The sequence below is a fragment of the Leptosomus discolor genome, chromosome 19, assembly GCF_034619465.1.
Source record: "Leptosomus discolor isolate bLepDis1 chromosome 19, bLepDis1.hap2, whole genome shotgun sequence".
Classification (NCBI taxonomy): domain Eukaryota; kingdom Metazoa; phylum Chordata; class Aves; order Leptosomiformes; family Leptosomidae; genus Leptosomus; species Leptosomus discolor.
In genome coordinates, this window is record NC_141409.1 from 5,652,463 (window position 1) to 5,666,795 (window position 14,333).

The 14,333-nt window shown below is 47.9% G+C and overlaps 1 protein-coding gene across 1 annotated transcript in view; it reads right to left on the reverse strand.

The window, feature by feature from the left end:
- The window catches only part of ASTN2 (astrotactin 2), a 354,284-nt gene that overhangs the window by 204,659 nt on the left and 135,292 nt on the right, over window positions 1-14,333 (reverse strand). Inside the window, exon 7 of the mRNA XM_086475491.1 lies at window positions 4,706-4,873. Coding sequence (XP_086331617.1) covers window positions 4,706-4,873 — 168 coding nt within the window. The remainder of the gene's footprint in view (window positions 1-4,705; window positions 4,874-14,333) is intronic.

Consider the following 14,333-nt stretch of genomic DNA (forward strand, 5'->3'; position numbering starts at 1 on the left):
TGAGAGCGTAAAGACAGCACAGATAACCTTAACTCAGCCCCCTCACAGGCATGCATTTTGATTGCTGTTTGTGTATAACACTTCAGCCCGACGCTAAATTAGCTTGGGAGTTAACTGCCTCCTGCCCTGCTTGGTGCATGAGGCAAGCTGTGCCACCACATGAAAAGAAATCATATATTACATGGTTTTTGACCAAGTTATTAAACTCCATACCTTAGAGAAACAGAACCTCATCTTATAAAAGTCTAAGTCAATAAAGACACTAGGATCCTCCAACAGCGAAAATAGCAGAAGTGCACAAGAACAAACAAATATTACTTGATGTGCACAAAAGCTGCATGATATTAAATTGAACTACCAGAGAAAATGGCTGTTTTCATAAACATAAATACACCCTCACCAAGGTTGGTCATCTCCTGATTCACATGCTCAGCTCTGCAACCTCCAAATCCCCTTAACAGGTTGCCTTTAAAAAATGGCTTTGTTTAAAAATGACTTTCATCTGTCTCCTGCCCACAAGACCCCTGTCCTACCTGGACAGGAACACCATCTGTGGCTCTGGTGACAAACCAGCCCATCTGGAAGATGATGGAAACCTTTTTTTTTTTTTGCCTCCAGTTTCCAGAAAAGACCCTTCACTACCACATCTCATTTGGTCCCTACAAGCCCATACCTATTGCTTTGGGGGATGCCATCAATTGTGGATGCAAAGGAGAGAATTTTGATGGAGAAGTGCCTGATTTATAGACGGGGAAAAAAAAAATCCAACGCATTTGCACCTGCTAATCAAGGTAGCTATCCATCTCATTTATGCCACTGCTCCAGCAAGCCTGACAGCACAAAATCAGAGGCTGTTTCTTCCAGCATTTGGCCCTAAGGGACCAATTCTCCAGCAGGTCTCTTAAGCGATGCCCACAGAATGTGCAAGTGAATCAGTTTTGTGCATACAAAGCAGGTAATTGTGCTCACAAATCAGGATTTGCATATGCTGCCGAAAACGGAGGCTCTCATAAACGTTACCGGTGCTGGTAAGGGAGGCCAGTGAAAAAGCAGCACTCCTGGATTTTACACAGAGGTATCCCAGCACGTGGTACAAGTGGCGGTGCTGGCAGCATGCTGCACATCTGTCCAAAATACAGAGAGCAAGGAGAGTTGACTGCACGTTCCAGAAGATGAGAAACCTTTCCCGTTCTTTCCTGAAGCAGCACAGGCAGCACCTGCCAAGAGGATGAACCTCTTCAGCCGACGACTGCATCCTGACCCCGGCGGGGGGCCTGTCCCGTGCAACGAGGCAGCGTGTGACGGCTGGGGCACGGCCACCGTGTCGTGTCTGCAGGGGGAAGACCCTCAGCAGCATCCCTTTATTTGCAGTCATGTCAGACCAACCGGCTTGGCTGTTTCCAAGGCAGGGGGGGAAGGAGAAAGATGATGTTTTGCTCATGTGCAGATGCTGGCGCTCCCTCTGAAAAGCCCTGATGAGCTGGTGCTTTGCAACACGGGTTTGGAATTTGTCAGGGGGCAGCAATCATTTAATTAAAGAGTGAGTCACACGGCAAAGACACAAGAGAGGGCAAATCAAGGTCAGGCAAGCAAAGTGTATTTTGGCATTTCCTACTGCTTCAGAGCCTCCGTTTTCAGTGTGGATTATTACTCATACTGAAGTAGCATTTGGTGGCTGGAGTCACGAGTCAGCACCTTGTATGGACAGACCTTATACAAAACTCCAACCTAAAAGACACCTTCAGTGCTGGGAAGGGGTAAGAGCTCATGTCTCAACAGACAGAGCATGTATGACCTGGGGCCCTCTGGGCAAACGTGTGCCAAGAGCCCATGGCACTGCTGCTGAGGACAAGTCCTGCCCAGAGGTCTGCCTACACCTTGGGGCCAGGAAGCTTTGGGACAAGGCTGCATCCATGCTGCCACAGAGAGGGGCTCCAAGGGGAAGGCTGCAATCAGATTAGCTATAAATGCGCTGGAGGATCTCAAAGCTGGCTCTGTTGCCCTTCACAGGAGAAACCTTCAAGGCTTTCATCCTCCAGACAGGACAAACCTCCGTCCATCCTCCTCATGGACACTTTGCCCAGCCCGAGACGACAGAGGGAAAACCCCCAGCACCCATCGCTTGGGATGCTCACGGAGATGATAAAATCCCTGACCTGAAAAGGTTGAAATCTAGGCAGGATTTACATCCCATAGTAAAACCACAGACCTGCCTCTCTCATGGTGATAAAAATAAATCACCCTTAAAAATAGAATGACATTAATAAAAATAAATCTAAAAATACATGCAGTGCATCATGGAGTTATGGTCTGCTCCCAGCCTGGCTCGGAAACTTCTCACCAGCTAAGGGCTGGCCAGCGGTGATGAAAGTAAGCAGTGCTCGGGGCTATGTCCTGGGGCAGGGTGTCAAATAGATACTTCCAAAGGTCTAATTTTCAGTGCGTGGTTGCTCAGCTCTTATGAAGTTTGGACCTCTTAAGGGGATCTTAGATTTAGGCTCCAAAACTCAGCAGCCCCACCGGCCAGCCCCTCTATACCCCTGCAGATCCAACCGTCAAGAGAAAGATTTTCCTTTATCTGTGTGCAAACTCCCAGGATGGAGAGAGGGGGGAGAAGCCGATTGACAGATTTCGGGTGAGGAACCTGAAGGTTCAGATCAAGGCTGCTCTGCCCGCACCTCCCATCACGGGTAAGCAGGGAGGATGGGAACCAGGGATGGGAGCTGTCGAGCAGCTGCCGAGGCTAGGATCCAGCGCGGTGTCAGAGCAGAGCACCTCCTGGGCGAATGAGCATCTCCCCCTTCCCTGCAAACGAGATCTGACACGTCCTGCTCAAGCGTGGGGCATCCAGCAAGAGCGACAAGCTGCTCCGGTGAGCTGGGGGCGCAGGGGGAGCAGCAGCTGGGCCAGCACGGGAAAACAGCCGCTCCTCACAGCAGAGGCCATGTGAGGATTAAACCAGCCCTGCTCAGTGCCAAGGACACTGTGGGGCCGGTGAGCGAAGCCACAGGGCTCTTCCAACACGGAAGTCATGGTCTGGCTCCATACAGCCTCCCTGGGGTTTCTGCTGGAGGCAGAGATTTTTCTCTCCTCCTGCCCTGAACCAGGGGACAGCTGAATGCATCTTCCCTCTCCTGCTGAGGTGGCTGCGTTTTGCCAATGACTGAAACAATCCTTTTGCTCTGTGACATCTGGATGACAAGAGCCTCCACCTGCACCATCTCCATCTGCCAGGGTGGCTGCTGTCACCTCTCAGCTCTCCTCGGGACTGTAGGTGATGCCCAGGGCTCGTCTACATGGCGAATTCATCCAGCATAATCATTCTGCTGCAGCAATGTCTGCCAGTACCTCCGTGCAGACAAGCCTTGAGGAACAGGAGTGCTAAGAAGAGAACATTGTCTTGACCAGGAAAATGAGCAGGGAGGGATGAGAACAGGGTCACCCCCACCAGCCCATGGTGCATCCATGACTCTGGAGGATTTCTTCCTCTCAAGATGTTATGTATTAATGGCACAGTCTGTGGCAGGGGGATGCTCAGAAAAAGTCTTTTCCTCTATGAGCCATCCCTCTTCAAACCCCCTGGCAAAACCGGCAACCAACATCCCTACCCACAGCCAGGAATCTCATACACAAACAGATAGCGAAGAAACTCTAATTGCTAAGAGAGGAGGGAGGTGGCTCACATGGAGAGGCAGAACCAACCTGGGAACCATACTTCTCTGTAAGGAGACAGGGGGGGTTGCAAGCTCTTTAGATGCAGAGCATGCCAGGAGCAGCAGGGTCACTTGTCTCCACGCCACCAAGAAACCATCCCACCCAAAGTGAGGCACTGGGGACCAGGAGCAATGCTCACGGCTGCAGAGAGCACAGCACATCCCACGATACGAAAAACCAGCAGGTGCCCGAGCCACCTTCCCATGCAAGGTCCTGTCACCCACACCAGCTGAGGAGATGTCGCCTCCTGAGGCCAGCCGTTGGCTGCGCTCACACACTTATTTCCCACCACACAGACCTCCTGCCTTCACTCACTAGTTGCACGTGTGCTGTTTTCTCTGTTCCCAGCTCACTGCAGACTCCAGGATCCCCATCTGTCACCCAGGAGCATGTAGGTCAGAAGGAAAGGTGACCCTTCTCCTTTGCCCAGCCCCACACCTCACAGTCACAGCAGGGCTGGCTGCCACTTCACAGGGGCAGCCTTTGTGTGCAAGCAGAACATGCTCAGCAAAAATGTCATTTACAGATGAGGAAAGATGGCAGACTTCACAACTCCACGAGGAAGGGCTGGAGGAGGGATCCCACCCAGGTGACCACCAGGCAGAAGCACTAATGGGAAATGGGATGCTCTCTGGTGGAATGGTCAAAAAGGGAAAGGGATGGAGATGGAACAAGCTTACAAGTAGGTTTGCCAGACTGGACAGCAAAATAGCACAACTTAGAAGCAGATAAACTCCATGTGCCTGCAGCTGCCACACCAAAGAACTGATAGGTCCATCATTTTCAATCTGCATCCTTGTGCCCATCTTCATTACATTTTGCCGATGGGGGTCACCACTGTGTGACCCTGCTGGTACCTCTCAGTCCTCTGTGCCTAACACCAGGCTAAAGCAGAGGAGAGCTGAGTGGGCGCTGAAGTACCCAGAGACAAACGTTCTCCCTTGCATCTCCAAGCTTTACAAGGTCTTCACTCTTCCTTGGCCTCCCTTACCTGTCTCTTGGTCACACAGCTGCTCACAGGCATCGGTGGTCCTCTGTCCACAGAGGTCTCTCACCCAGGGGGATGTGGCATTGATCTGGTAGTAGAGGGACAGCTTGGCTGGATTAAGCCAGTCAGAGATGTCCAAGTAGCTCCCCTCGCTCACAACGAAGCTGCTGCCTAGAGGGTGGGAAACAAGTGCGTTAAGTGAGTGTAAAAATTTAAAACAAACAAACATACATGCGTTTTGGCCCAATATCAGAGCACTCCACTCTCCAGGAGCTGCTGTGATGTCAATACCAGCAAAGTAATACCAAGTTCACCAACACTTGGACCCAAAGAACTTCATTTGACAATTCCTCTCCATACGAATGTGCCCCAACGAGTGGCCCACCAGCTGGGACACTCCTCTGCCCAGATACTCCCTACCCTTATACTACCCAGCATCACGAGATACTGGTTTTGATTCCCAGAGCTCTGCAGAAATAGGGACCAATGTAATTATCCCGATCGGTCAGATCGGAGCATTGCTTCCGCAGCTCATGCAGGTGGTGTCCACAAGATGCCTAGATGCCAGGCTCAGGACACGGTTGGGCAGCGGCAGCACGAGCTGTTCCCACTTCAGTTCTTTCACTGAGGGTGAGTGAATTGGCCCAACACACAACTTCTCGTATGAGTGGTCTCATATCAGAGACACTCCCTCACCCTCTCCCTCCTGAGAGTTAGAAGTGAATTCCTGCCAAAAATCTTTTCTTACAAAATCTTATGTTTCTTTATTTTGTGAAATATATTTTCCCCACTGGCATCTGGGAATATGCATCATCTAATTAGCCAAATAGATTTTCAGTTCAGCCCAATCATTTTCTTATCTAACATCTGAGGCCCAGCATCGCTTGGGGGATTTTGCAGGCACAGAGGTCCTCATTAACTCTGATCTTCAATTACATTGATTATAAGACTGCCTCCATAATAGCACTGCACAGATCAGAGGGGAGCCAAAAAACCTCTGCCATTAAGTGGTGTTTTGCAAAAGTTACCAGGGTAAAAGCCTCTAAAAACAGGGGAGAAGAAACCTTCAAAGAGGAGTGGGCAAGGGGAACTGCCAGGTAGCCCAGGAACCCACAGCCATCCTTCCACTAAGCGCTACGACTTGCAAGCCTGAGTAAAATTTGCAACCACTATCTGAAGATTCAAATTCTTCTTAGCAACCACTCAAGGATGGCAAGTCTATAGATCCAGGATGTATCTTCATGAAACTTTAGGGCTTGTATCACTTAGTAAAGCACTGGGACATAATTCTTCTAAGCACTGCAAAAGATCTTAGCTCAACAAAGGCCAAACAATTAAAAAGCAGGACAAAAAAACATAGCAGCAACTAGTCCACATGAACCTGCTTGAACACAAACTCCCGATTTCTCTTCAAAGAGATCACTGACACTTTAGCAAGGAGGAGCCCTTCTAAACCTCATCCCACGCCACATTATCTATGCAGAGGATAAAAAAAGCAAAGCTTGAAGTCAAGCATCCCAGTGAGTGACTCTATTTTCAGGCACCCTGAGATCTCAGCACCATACAAATCCGGGCCCTAATTTCACACAAATTCAAATCTTCTACACTTATACTGTTTATACACCATAAACATATTCACAGACGCATCTCTACACTCAAAGCCAATGGAGGCTGCCAAGCTACTGACTGTTCAAGCAAATGAAAATTAGACATCCAGGATCCAGCTGCTCTGGAGACTCAGCAAGGCAGGAGCCTGCATCACCAAGGCTGCAGGATACATCTCAATCAGACACATGGCAGCAGCAAATTGCCCGGGAAACTGCACAGCACCAGTGGAAAGCATCGAAAGGCTGAGCACAAAGAAGGAACTTAGAGCGATGCAATTTTATTTCTAATTATCCTTCTTTTCCATTAATATTTAAAGATAGCTTTAAATATCAAGGATAACTATTACTGGTTGATTTTACCAAACAGAAATGCATCATGAACCCATTGGGAGTGTTTATTATTTACGTGTATATGTCTATGTAGTAACGTGTCAATCCTGCTTTCTTCTTTATTTTTGTAGTTCCTTAATAAACAGCGAGGTCTGGGAGACATGTAAGCACATTTTGAGGCTCAGCTACAGACAACTCCCTCTGCACCCAAAGACTGAAGAGCGAAACCACCAGCTCTCGATTAAATCCCTATTTAATGAACCCCACTTCTAGTTAAAATACATCCAGCTTGAAAGTAAGAGAAGCAAATCAGACATAAAATAGTCATACAGTTGGTATTCATAAAGACAAAGGTGACTTGCGCTGGAAGAGCATCCTGGCCCAAGAGCTGCTACCCAGAGGGGATCCCACAGTCCAGGTGGGTGATGGAGGGGTGGTGACCTCTGGAGCTCCCCACCAGCCCCAGGTGCTGAGCTCCTCCGGGATGAGAAAGCACATTCATGGCCCTGCTGCCAAATTTTCATCTTCTTTGGATAACCCAGCCTTGTTTGCTGTTGGAAATATTAAAAAAAAAACCCAAAACCACCTATTTATGGAAGTACCTCCTAAGTCAACACCAAAACGTGACACGGCCAGGAGTAAGTAACTTCTTTCAGCAGAATTTTGGTGTCCACGTAAAACCAGAAATTTGGGAAGCTTGAAATAATTTGCAAATTGATCAAGCTTTGCCATATCCCGTACAGAGAAAGCTCTTCTCAAATGTAATGCGACCGTAACGTAAATAAAAAAGAAAAGTCCTGGTATTTCAAGATTAATTACTTATTTTGATTTTACTAAGTCTGATGGAGAAATCCTCCCCAATACCAAAAATTTAAATACAAAGCAGAAGTAAAAACATTTGAATCCAAAATCCCCAAATTCAAGTTCAGTGTAAAATGAGGCTTTTCTACTTCAGCCTAAGGAAAAAAAAAAAAAAAAAAAAAAAAAACCACACACAAAAAAAACAACCTGGGGAAATGAAATGTTTTAGTTAATTGTAAACACTTTCCTTCCATCCTAGGAGGGAGAGAACAACTTCCAGCAAGGAAACTTCTCACATCTTTGAAGCTGAGTGTGTCGCAGCTCAGCTGGGTAAGATTTTTAGAGATGTTCACAGACACTCTCGTCACCTTCACTCCCATCGAAAATACAAACAAACAAACAAACATCCCGACCTTGATCCCTTTATAGCTCGTCTGAGGAAAAAAATAACAGGAAAAGGTGTTTTACAAATATTTTGAAAGCTAAAATTCTAAAGATTTCAAAGCCTTTTCATACAATTTTTCTCTTTATTTTCCAAGAATCCACACAGAGAAGACAGTTCTCAAAAGTCACCAGCGTGCACTTATCAAAACCATCTTGAAAAGCTCAGAAAGGGCAGGCTGAGTATCAAATCCTTTTAGAAACTACCAAGAACAAACATTTTCTAAGCAAGAGCTGTTTCAAACATCTTTAGCTTGCCAGGAACATCAGCCAGATTTGTTTTCACCAACACGCAGTCTCTAAATGGAGGGAAATCGAGGAGGAGGGAAGGGGGGTGATGGGGTAGACCCTGCTCTGAACCACCCTCTGAAAACCTGCCTCGAGGACCTCAGTCCCCGTTGAATCACCCCACACCTCCACCTAACCTACAGTTTGATACACACCTACAGTTGCTGCCTGTGGACCCTGGGTGCGGATCGCAGCAGAGACGCTCTCCAAAGACACCCAGAGAGATTGTCCACCCTGCTGTCCTCTACTGCTAACCCCATCCCCTCCCAGGTGTCCTCCTAGACACAAGTTTTGAGCTTCCTGCTCAAAAGCTTGCTGAAACATCCCTTAAATGGAGACATTCGGGCCCCAGGGTAAAGCAACCATCAACCAGGCAAGGGAACACAACGAAATGGCAGCTCTCCACCCACCACTACTACCTCCTCCCAAGAACACCGTTGTAGGGCGTGTCCCTCAAGCACTGTCGGCTTTACGAGCCAGTCTACGCCACAGAGCAGCATCGCAGTGCCATGGAGAACATCAGTACGCAGCCACACAACCGCCTCCCGGCTCCACGAGGTCCACCGGCACTTTGGGGATTGATTTGTTTGGGTTTTTGCATGCGTGTGTTTTCCCCCCGCTTTCCTTTTCCAACACTGATCAAAGCCAGATCAGTTAAGGCAGCATCAAAAGTTCATGTCTCTGATGCTGGGGTCTCCTTCAAAGTTCAGTGGAACTGCTTAAGCCTTGACAAAAGAGGCTTGAAGTTTTGACATTTCAAAAATCATTTTCCAGAAACACAACAGGATAAAACAGCTCAGAAGAGATATCTAACAAGGGAAAAGAACAAAGCGCCCAAAAGGCAGCCAAAAGGGTTTGGCTTTTCCTTTCTCTCTCTCTTTTTTTTTTTACCAAGGGAAAAGATCAAAAAATATTTTTTTTTGAAGAATTTATATTTCTCCCCCTCTCTGCTCTTTATGTCTTCACTGGTCCATTCACTGTTTCTTGGCCAACGAAACTCCTTTTCATCTAAAATTAGTATTTTGTGTTGGAAAGCTATGGGAGGCCATACTACAGGTTACTATTAATGCATCCATCCCTACACTATCATACAATTATAATCCTGTTACTTTTTTTTTTTAAACACTAGAGGAAGGATTATCCCTCTTGCTCCATTCTATAGGTACAAAGAATAACCCTATTTGATTTCTTTAGAGACCTTTTTTTTTTCCCCCTTGTTAAACTTGAAAGAACATTTCCCAAAGAGACAACTCCTCCCCTATCAGCTCTTTCCATTGATCAGCAATCCTGTCCTGGTCCCAGGGAATGAAAAATTCTGCTTCTTAAATTTCTTTCAGAAAATGCAGAAGAACCAGAGAGACGTTGCATGCCCAGGACACACATGTACTGACCTAAGCAAGCCAACTGGGCTTGGTGCAGGATTGCACCCACAGACTAACACGGTGCTCAGCTTTACCAGCCCTCTCCTTCTCAGCACGAAACTTGGTAATTTTAGAATACTTTACATTCTCCAAAATCAAATTATTAATTCTCTATTTTAATTTGAATCCAGGGATAGTATCACACTGGGTTAAAATCCAAGCTGTCCACTTTATCTTGTTTTTCAAATGGTTTCTCTCTTGAACAAGATGAAATGCCTGAACAGAACATTATAACAAGTTTTTAAAACAACAAAAGCCTACAGACACGCCTTTCATTTACTCTTCCATCAGCCAAAGCGTATATAGTCTACATCACGCACAGTGCTTGACTCATGGATGTATTTTCAGCACACCAACTACTTGCACAGCCGTGGGCTGCTCACGCCAGCACTCCCCAACCCGCTGATGATCCAACCCAGAGACCCCCATCCCTTACAAACACTGTCAATCCCGCCAGAACTTCTTCACTCTGGCGAAGCAGAAGCAAATTAGTGATACAAATCTGTATGTAATTACAGCTCAGACTAGAAGCATCTTTCCTGTGGGAGGAGCAGGGTTACATTTTAATTGTTAAATTGCATTTTCTTGATAATTCCGAGAGAGTCTTTCTTTGGATTTTCTTGGCAGTCAGTCTTGATTTCGCCAGGGCTGAACTTCTAACAAGCAACCCACATATTTAACTTTGTATAGCAGGTGATGACTTGGCCAATTTTTCCCAAACCCAAGCGAGATTGCATCTTCCCACCCCTGCCTTGTGGGTCAAGCTCACACTGCAACAGGATCTCCCATGGCGTTATTAGACAATATAATTGCGCAGGCGTTAGTAACAGCATATCTCTCTCCTCAGTAGGCATCTGGGCCAGCAATGGCTGAGACGGAAATTAGACTCCTAAAGAAAAGCTTCTCCTTAATGCTCTGTATCTCCCAACTCCCACGCTCGAGCCTAGGGCTCTTTCTCAGTGATGCTCTCTAGATATTAGACAAGGGTTCGGGGAAATCCAGCCTAAATCTAATCACATCACAAAGTATATGACGGATGAGTTATGATAAGCTTTAAAAAAACATAAATTGTGTGTGAATGGAGATTTTTCAGCCAGCACCAAGATCAAACACCCTCCCAGGATGCCACAAAACACAACCAAGGGGCAGCACGTGCAAAGTCGATACGCCGCGGGACTGAGGCGAGCTACCACCCACTCACCTAGAGATAGCACATCAGCAACGCTACTTGCTGGGAGAGTGATAAAGTAGCACACTCCTAGCGATGCAGCCTCCAAAAATCCTCACTGCATTGCTGCATCATTGGTGCTACAGGTATCCTATGAATTCTTGTTCAAAAGCAAGCGTGGCCTAAGCCAGCTTGCTGGGACTGACCCACCACCACGCTGCGAGCCGGGTCTCATCCTGCAGGTGCAGAAGTCAAGGTTTGCATCTCTCCATCTAGGAAGGGAGCAGGTTAGTTGGTCAAAGATATGCCTTACTGCAGTCATAGGTTAGTTGGTCAAAGATAGGCCTTACTGCAGTCCTCCTCCATCATTCCTCCCAAATCAGAGGGTAAATGGCATTGGTAGAAGCTCAGCAGGCGCTGAGAGATGCCACCTCCTGCCTCTCTCAGGATGCGACAGCTCCCAGCTCTGAACCAGCCCCTGCTGACACCATCCAAATATCAACACTGACCCTCCCCAGCTTTGCTCCGATGAATCCTGCAAAGGAGAAAGGAAAAGGCATCTGCCTTCCCTTGCAAACCCAGCTGCCCTGGCAGGCGGGCACTCCTGCAGCAGGCACACGGCTGGGGAGCCAGGCCGGCACGGGGAAGAGCCGAGCGCAGGATCACAAGCCTGTCAAAGGCACGATAAAAACATGATGTACTTCAGCCTCCAGAATCTTATTAGTTCTTCATGCAAAGAGTGTTCGCACCGTAAAACCGTCTTGGAATCCCTTTGATCCATGCTGATACGGTTTATAAATTGATGTTAATATTTAGAGTTCATGTCTAGTAACGCTGCAGCCATTTGCTCACATTTTCTTGCCAGCCAAACAGGCGCGGGAACAGGAATGAGCTGTAATGCAGACACGGAGGTGACCCGGTGATTAAGAGCTGATGGAATTAAATGCAATCTGTAAAGCTGCTCCCCAAACACGGCCACCTTACCAGAAACACGCGGGGGCCAGGTCAGCCAGACCTGGCACTAAGTCTGCAACGGGAAAGTATTGCTTCTGTTGAAGCCCTGACCCAGGTCTCTGTACAGCAAAACAGGCACCTCTTCAGCGTCAGAGGGAGAAAACAGCACAAGAAAAATCTGATTTCAAGCCAGCAAATTCCCTCTGATGATTTCAGATGTGGCTGGTGGGGCTGGGACCAGCTGGAGAACATGGGGGACCCCAACAGCAGCATCTCTCTGGAAGCTCAGAGAGATACCTTTGAGATCAGATCCCTTTCTCCATCCTTCTGGTATAAACCTGGGGTGTTTCATGTGTAAATCAAAGAGTGTCTCCAGCTTTCCCTTGCTGTAAAAAGGAACGGGGAGGCAGCCAGTCCCCCACCTCCCACTGCTCATTTCTCTGCGGCCGCATGCACAGCACGTGCTGAGCACAAGCGCGGGCGAGCGCCTGAGGACACAAGCTGATGCCTGGTCACCTCTGAGGGCTGCAGAAGATTGAGCAGGAGACGTCAAAAGCAAACAATTTAAAGCAACACATTTAATTAAAACCAAAATTAGAAGTTGTTGCGAGTACAACAATTGCAGTCTGCAGAGCTCTGGCAATCTTCAGGGAAAATTAACACAAGCTGCTAATAGCAGCATCCAATTCCACCAGCATCTTGGAGCAAACAGTGGTAAGGGGAAGGTAGGAAATAATCTTCAGATGAAACAATTACTGATCAGCTGCGTGACAACCACAGAACACCATCGTTCAGACAGGCAGACACAGACGCACAAAGCTTAAAAGAAAAAAAATAAAGAGGAGCATCCACAAAGAAGCTTCCCCCAACTCTGCCATCCTGTCAGGCTCTCAAACCCAAACCACAGACTCGAGTGGCAATTCCACCTCCCGCTGCTCTCCTGGCTTTGCATGGGGTGGGACTGGGTTTGCTTTCCTCCCCCTGTTGCTTCCAGGGCAATGTTCATCCTGGGGAAATTTATCCGTGTTCGCAGGAGGGCTGAAGCCGAAGGGTGGCTCGAAGCAGAGCCCACCAGCAGGACCGTGCCTGCACACATGGTGCCTCTGCTCGCTGACCTCCATAAACCACCCAGTCCGCAGTTCAGCGAGGTTTCAGACTGAGGGGTTACCACATCTCCTCTGGCACGTGTCTCAGGAGAGGAGGGAGGGAGGTTGCGAATACCCTGAGATGTCTTTGAAGTGACAGAAACCTGCTTTATGCCCTTTACTTTATTTCCACTTATAAAACAAAGCCCTACAAGCCCCTAGCTAAATGTAGCTCTTGCTTCCTTCCATACACACTGGAGGCTCTCACCTACCTCTCCCACTAAAGCATCCAGATACAAACATCCACCCACACCATATATAACCTCTTTGCAGGCTGTAAAAATGGGAAGCTTTAATTGATACTATATTTCAAACTGTTGTAGAGCAAGGACGTACTCCAGGCTGAGCCCTCTCGGGTATCTTTCTCCAGCCCTGCCTTCCCTGTAAGCCGCTCCCATTGCTGTATCTCTACTTCTTGAATGATTACTTACAAGAAAGAAAAAAAACCCCGCCAACTATTGAATGTACAGGGCTGAGTGGCTCACATATTCATAAGGGGTTTTATTGCTTAGACGGAGGGGCTCTCTTTCCTTTCTTCCCCTTCTGTGACACTGCTAAAGGGACCTTTAAATAATGCTTTGCATTTCCACATCCTCATAAAACCCACTACGAGTCTTTCTATAAATCCGAGTCATCTCCGAAATCAGAACGATGCCTTCTGCTCAGCGCAGGCAGGGGCTGCCCCAAAACACGATGCCCAGGAGCAGCAGAAGGGAGGAGAGGATGCTCCAACCATCACGTCCCAAGAGAAGCTGTAGAGGCACCGACCCATTGCGTGGAGGCAGGAGGTCTCCAGCCTTCCCCCGCCAGCCACGGCAGCAAAGAGCACGGCAGTTTCTGTCAGGCTTCCCTGGGTCTGGCCGCCCCGTGAAACGAAGGCAGAACAGCTGTACAAACCAGGCAAGAATTGCTCAGAGGGGAGAGGAGCGGGGAGGAGGGGAACCCCCAACAAATGAACAAAAGGAAAAAAACCAACCCGGGAGAGAGCAATAAGGGCAATAGCGACAGGCTGGTTATTAGTACTGCTGCTTGGAATACATTCTCCCAGCTTTTGCTGCCAGTTGGCTTCTGGTTTCAGTCCTTCCCCTCCCCTTTCCCATCCTGTGACTCGGGCGGGCTTGGGAGCTTCTTTCTCTAATGCCGTCGCTTGTTGCAGAGGGGAAAGCTGCTTTCCCCTGAGGCTGGAGACATTTGGTGGGGCTTTTTCCCCCCTCCTCCTTTTCCCAACTTGGCTTTGGCTCCTGGCACGCTGGAGCTGGCTGGCATCTATTTAAAGTTTCCTTCAAAGACGAGTTTTCATCTGCTAGGAGAGGGATTTCTTTCAGCCTCTGTCTTTGTTTGGCTTTTCCTGCAGAGGTGTTGGTAGCTGCTCTGCTTTAAGATTTTCCCTGGCATCTATTGAAATAGCACATTTTCAAAAGGAAGGAGAGGGCACCCTTCTCTCGCACGGGAACATCTCCCATGAATGCACCACCC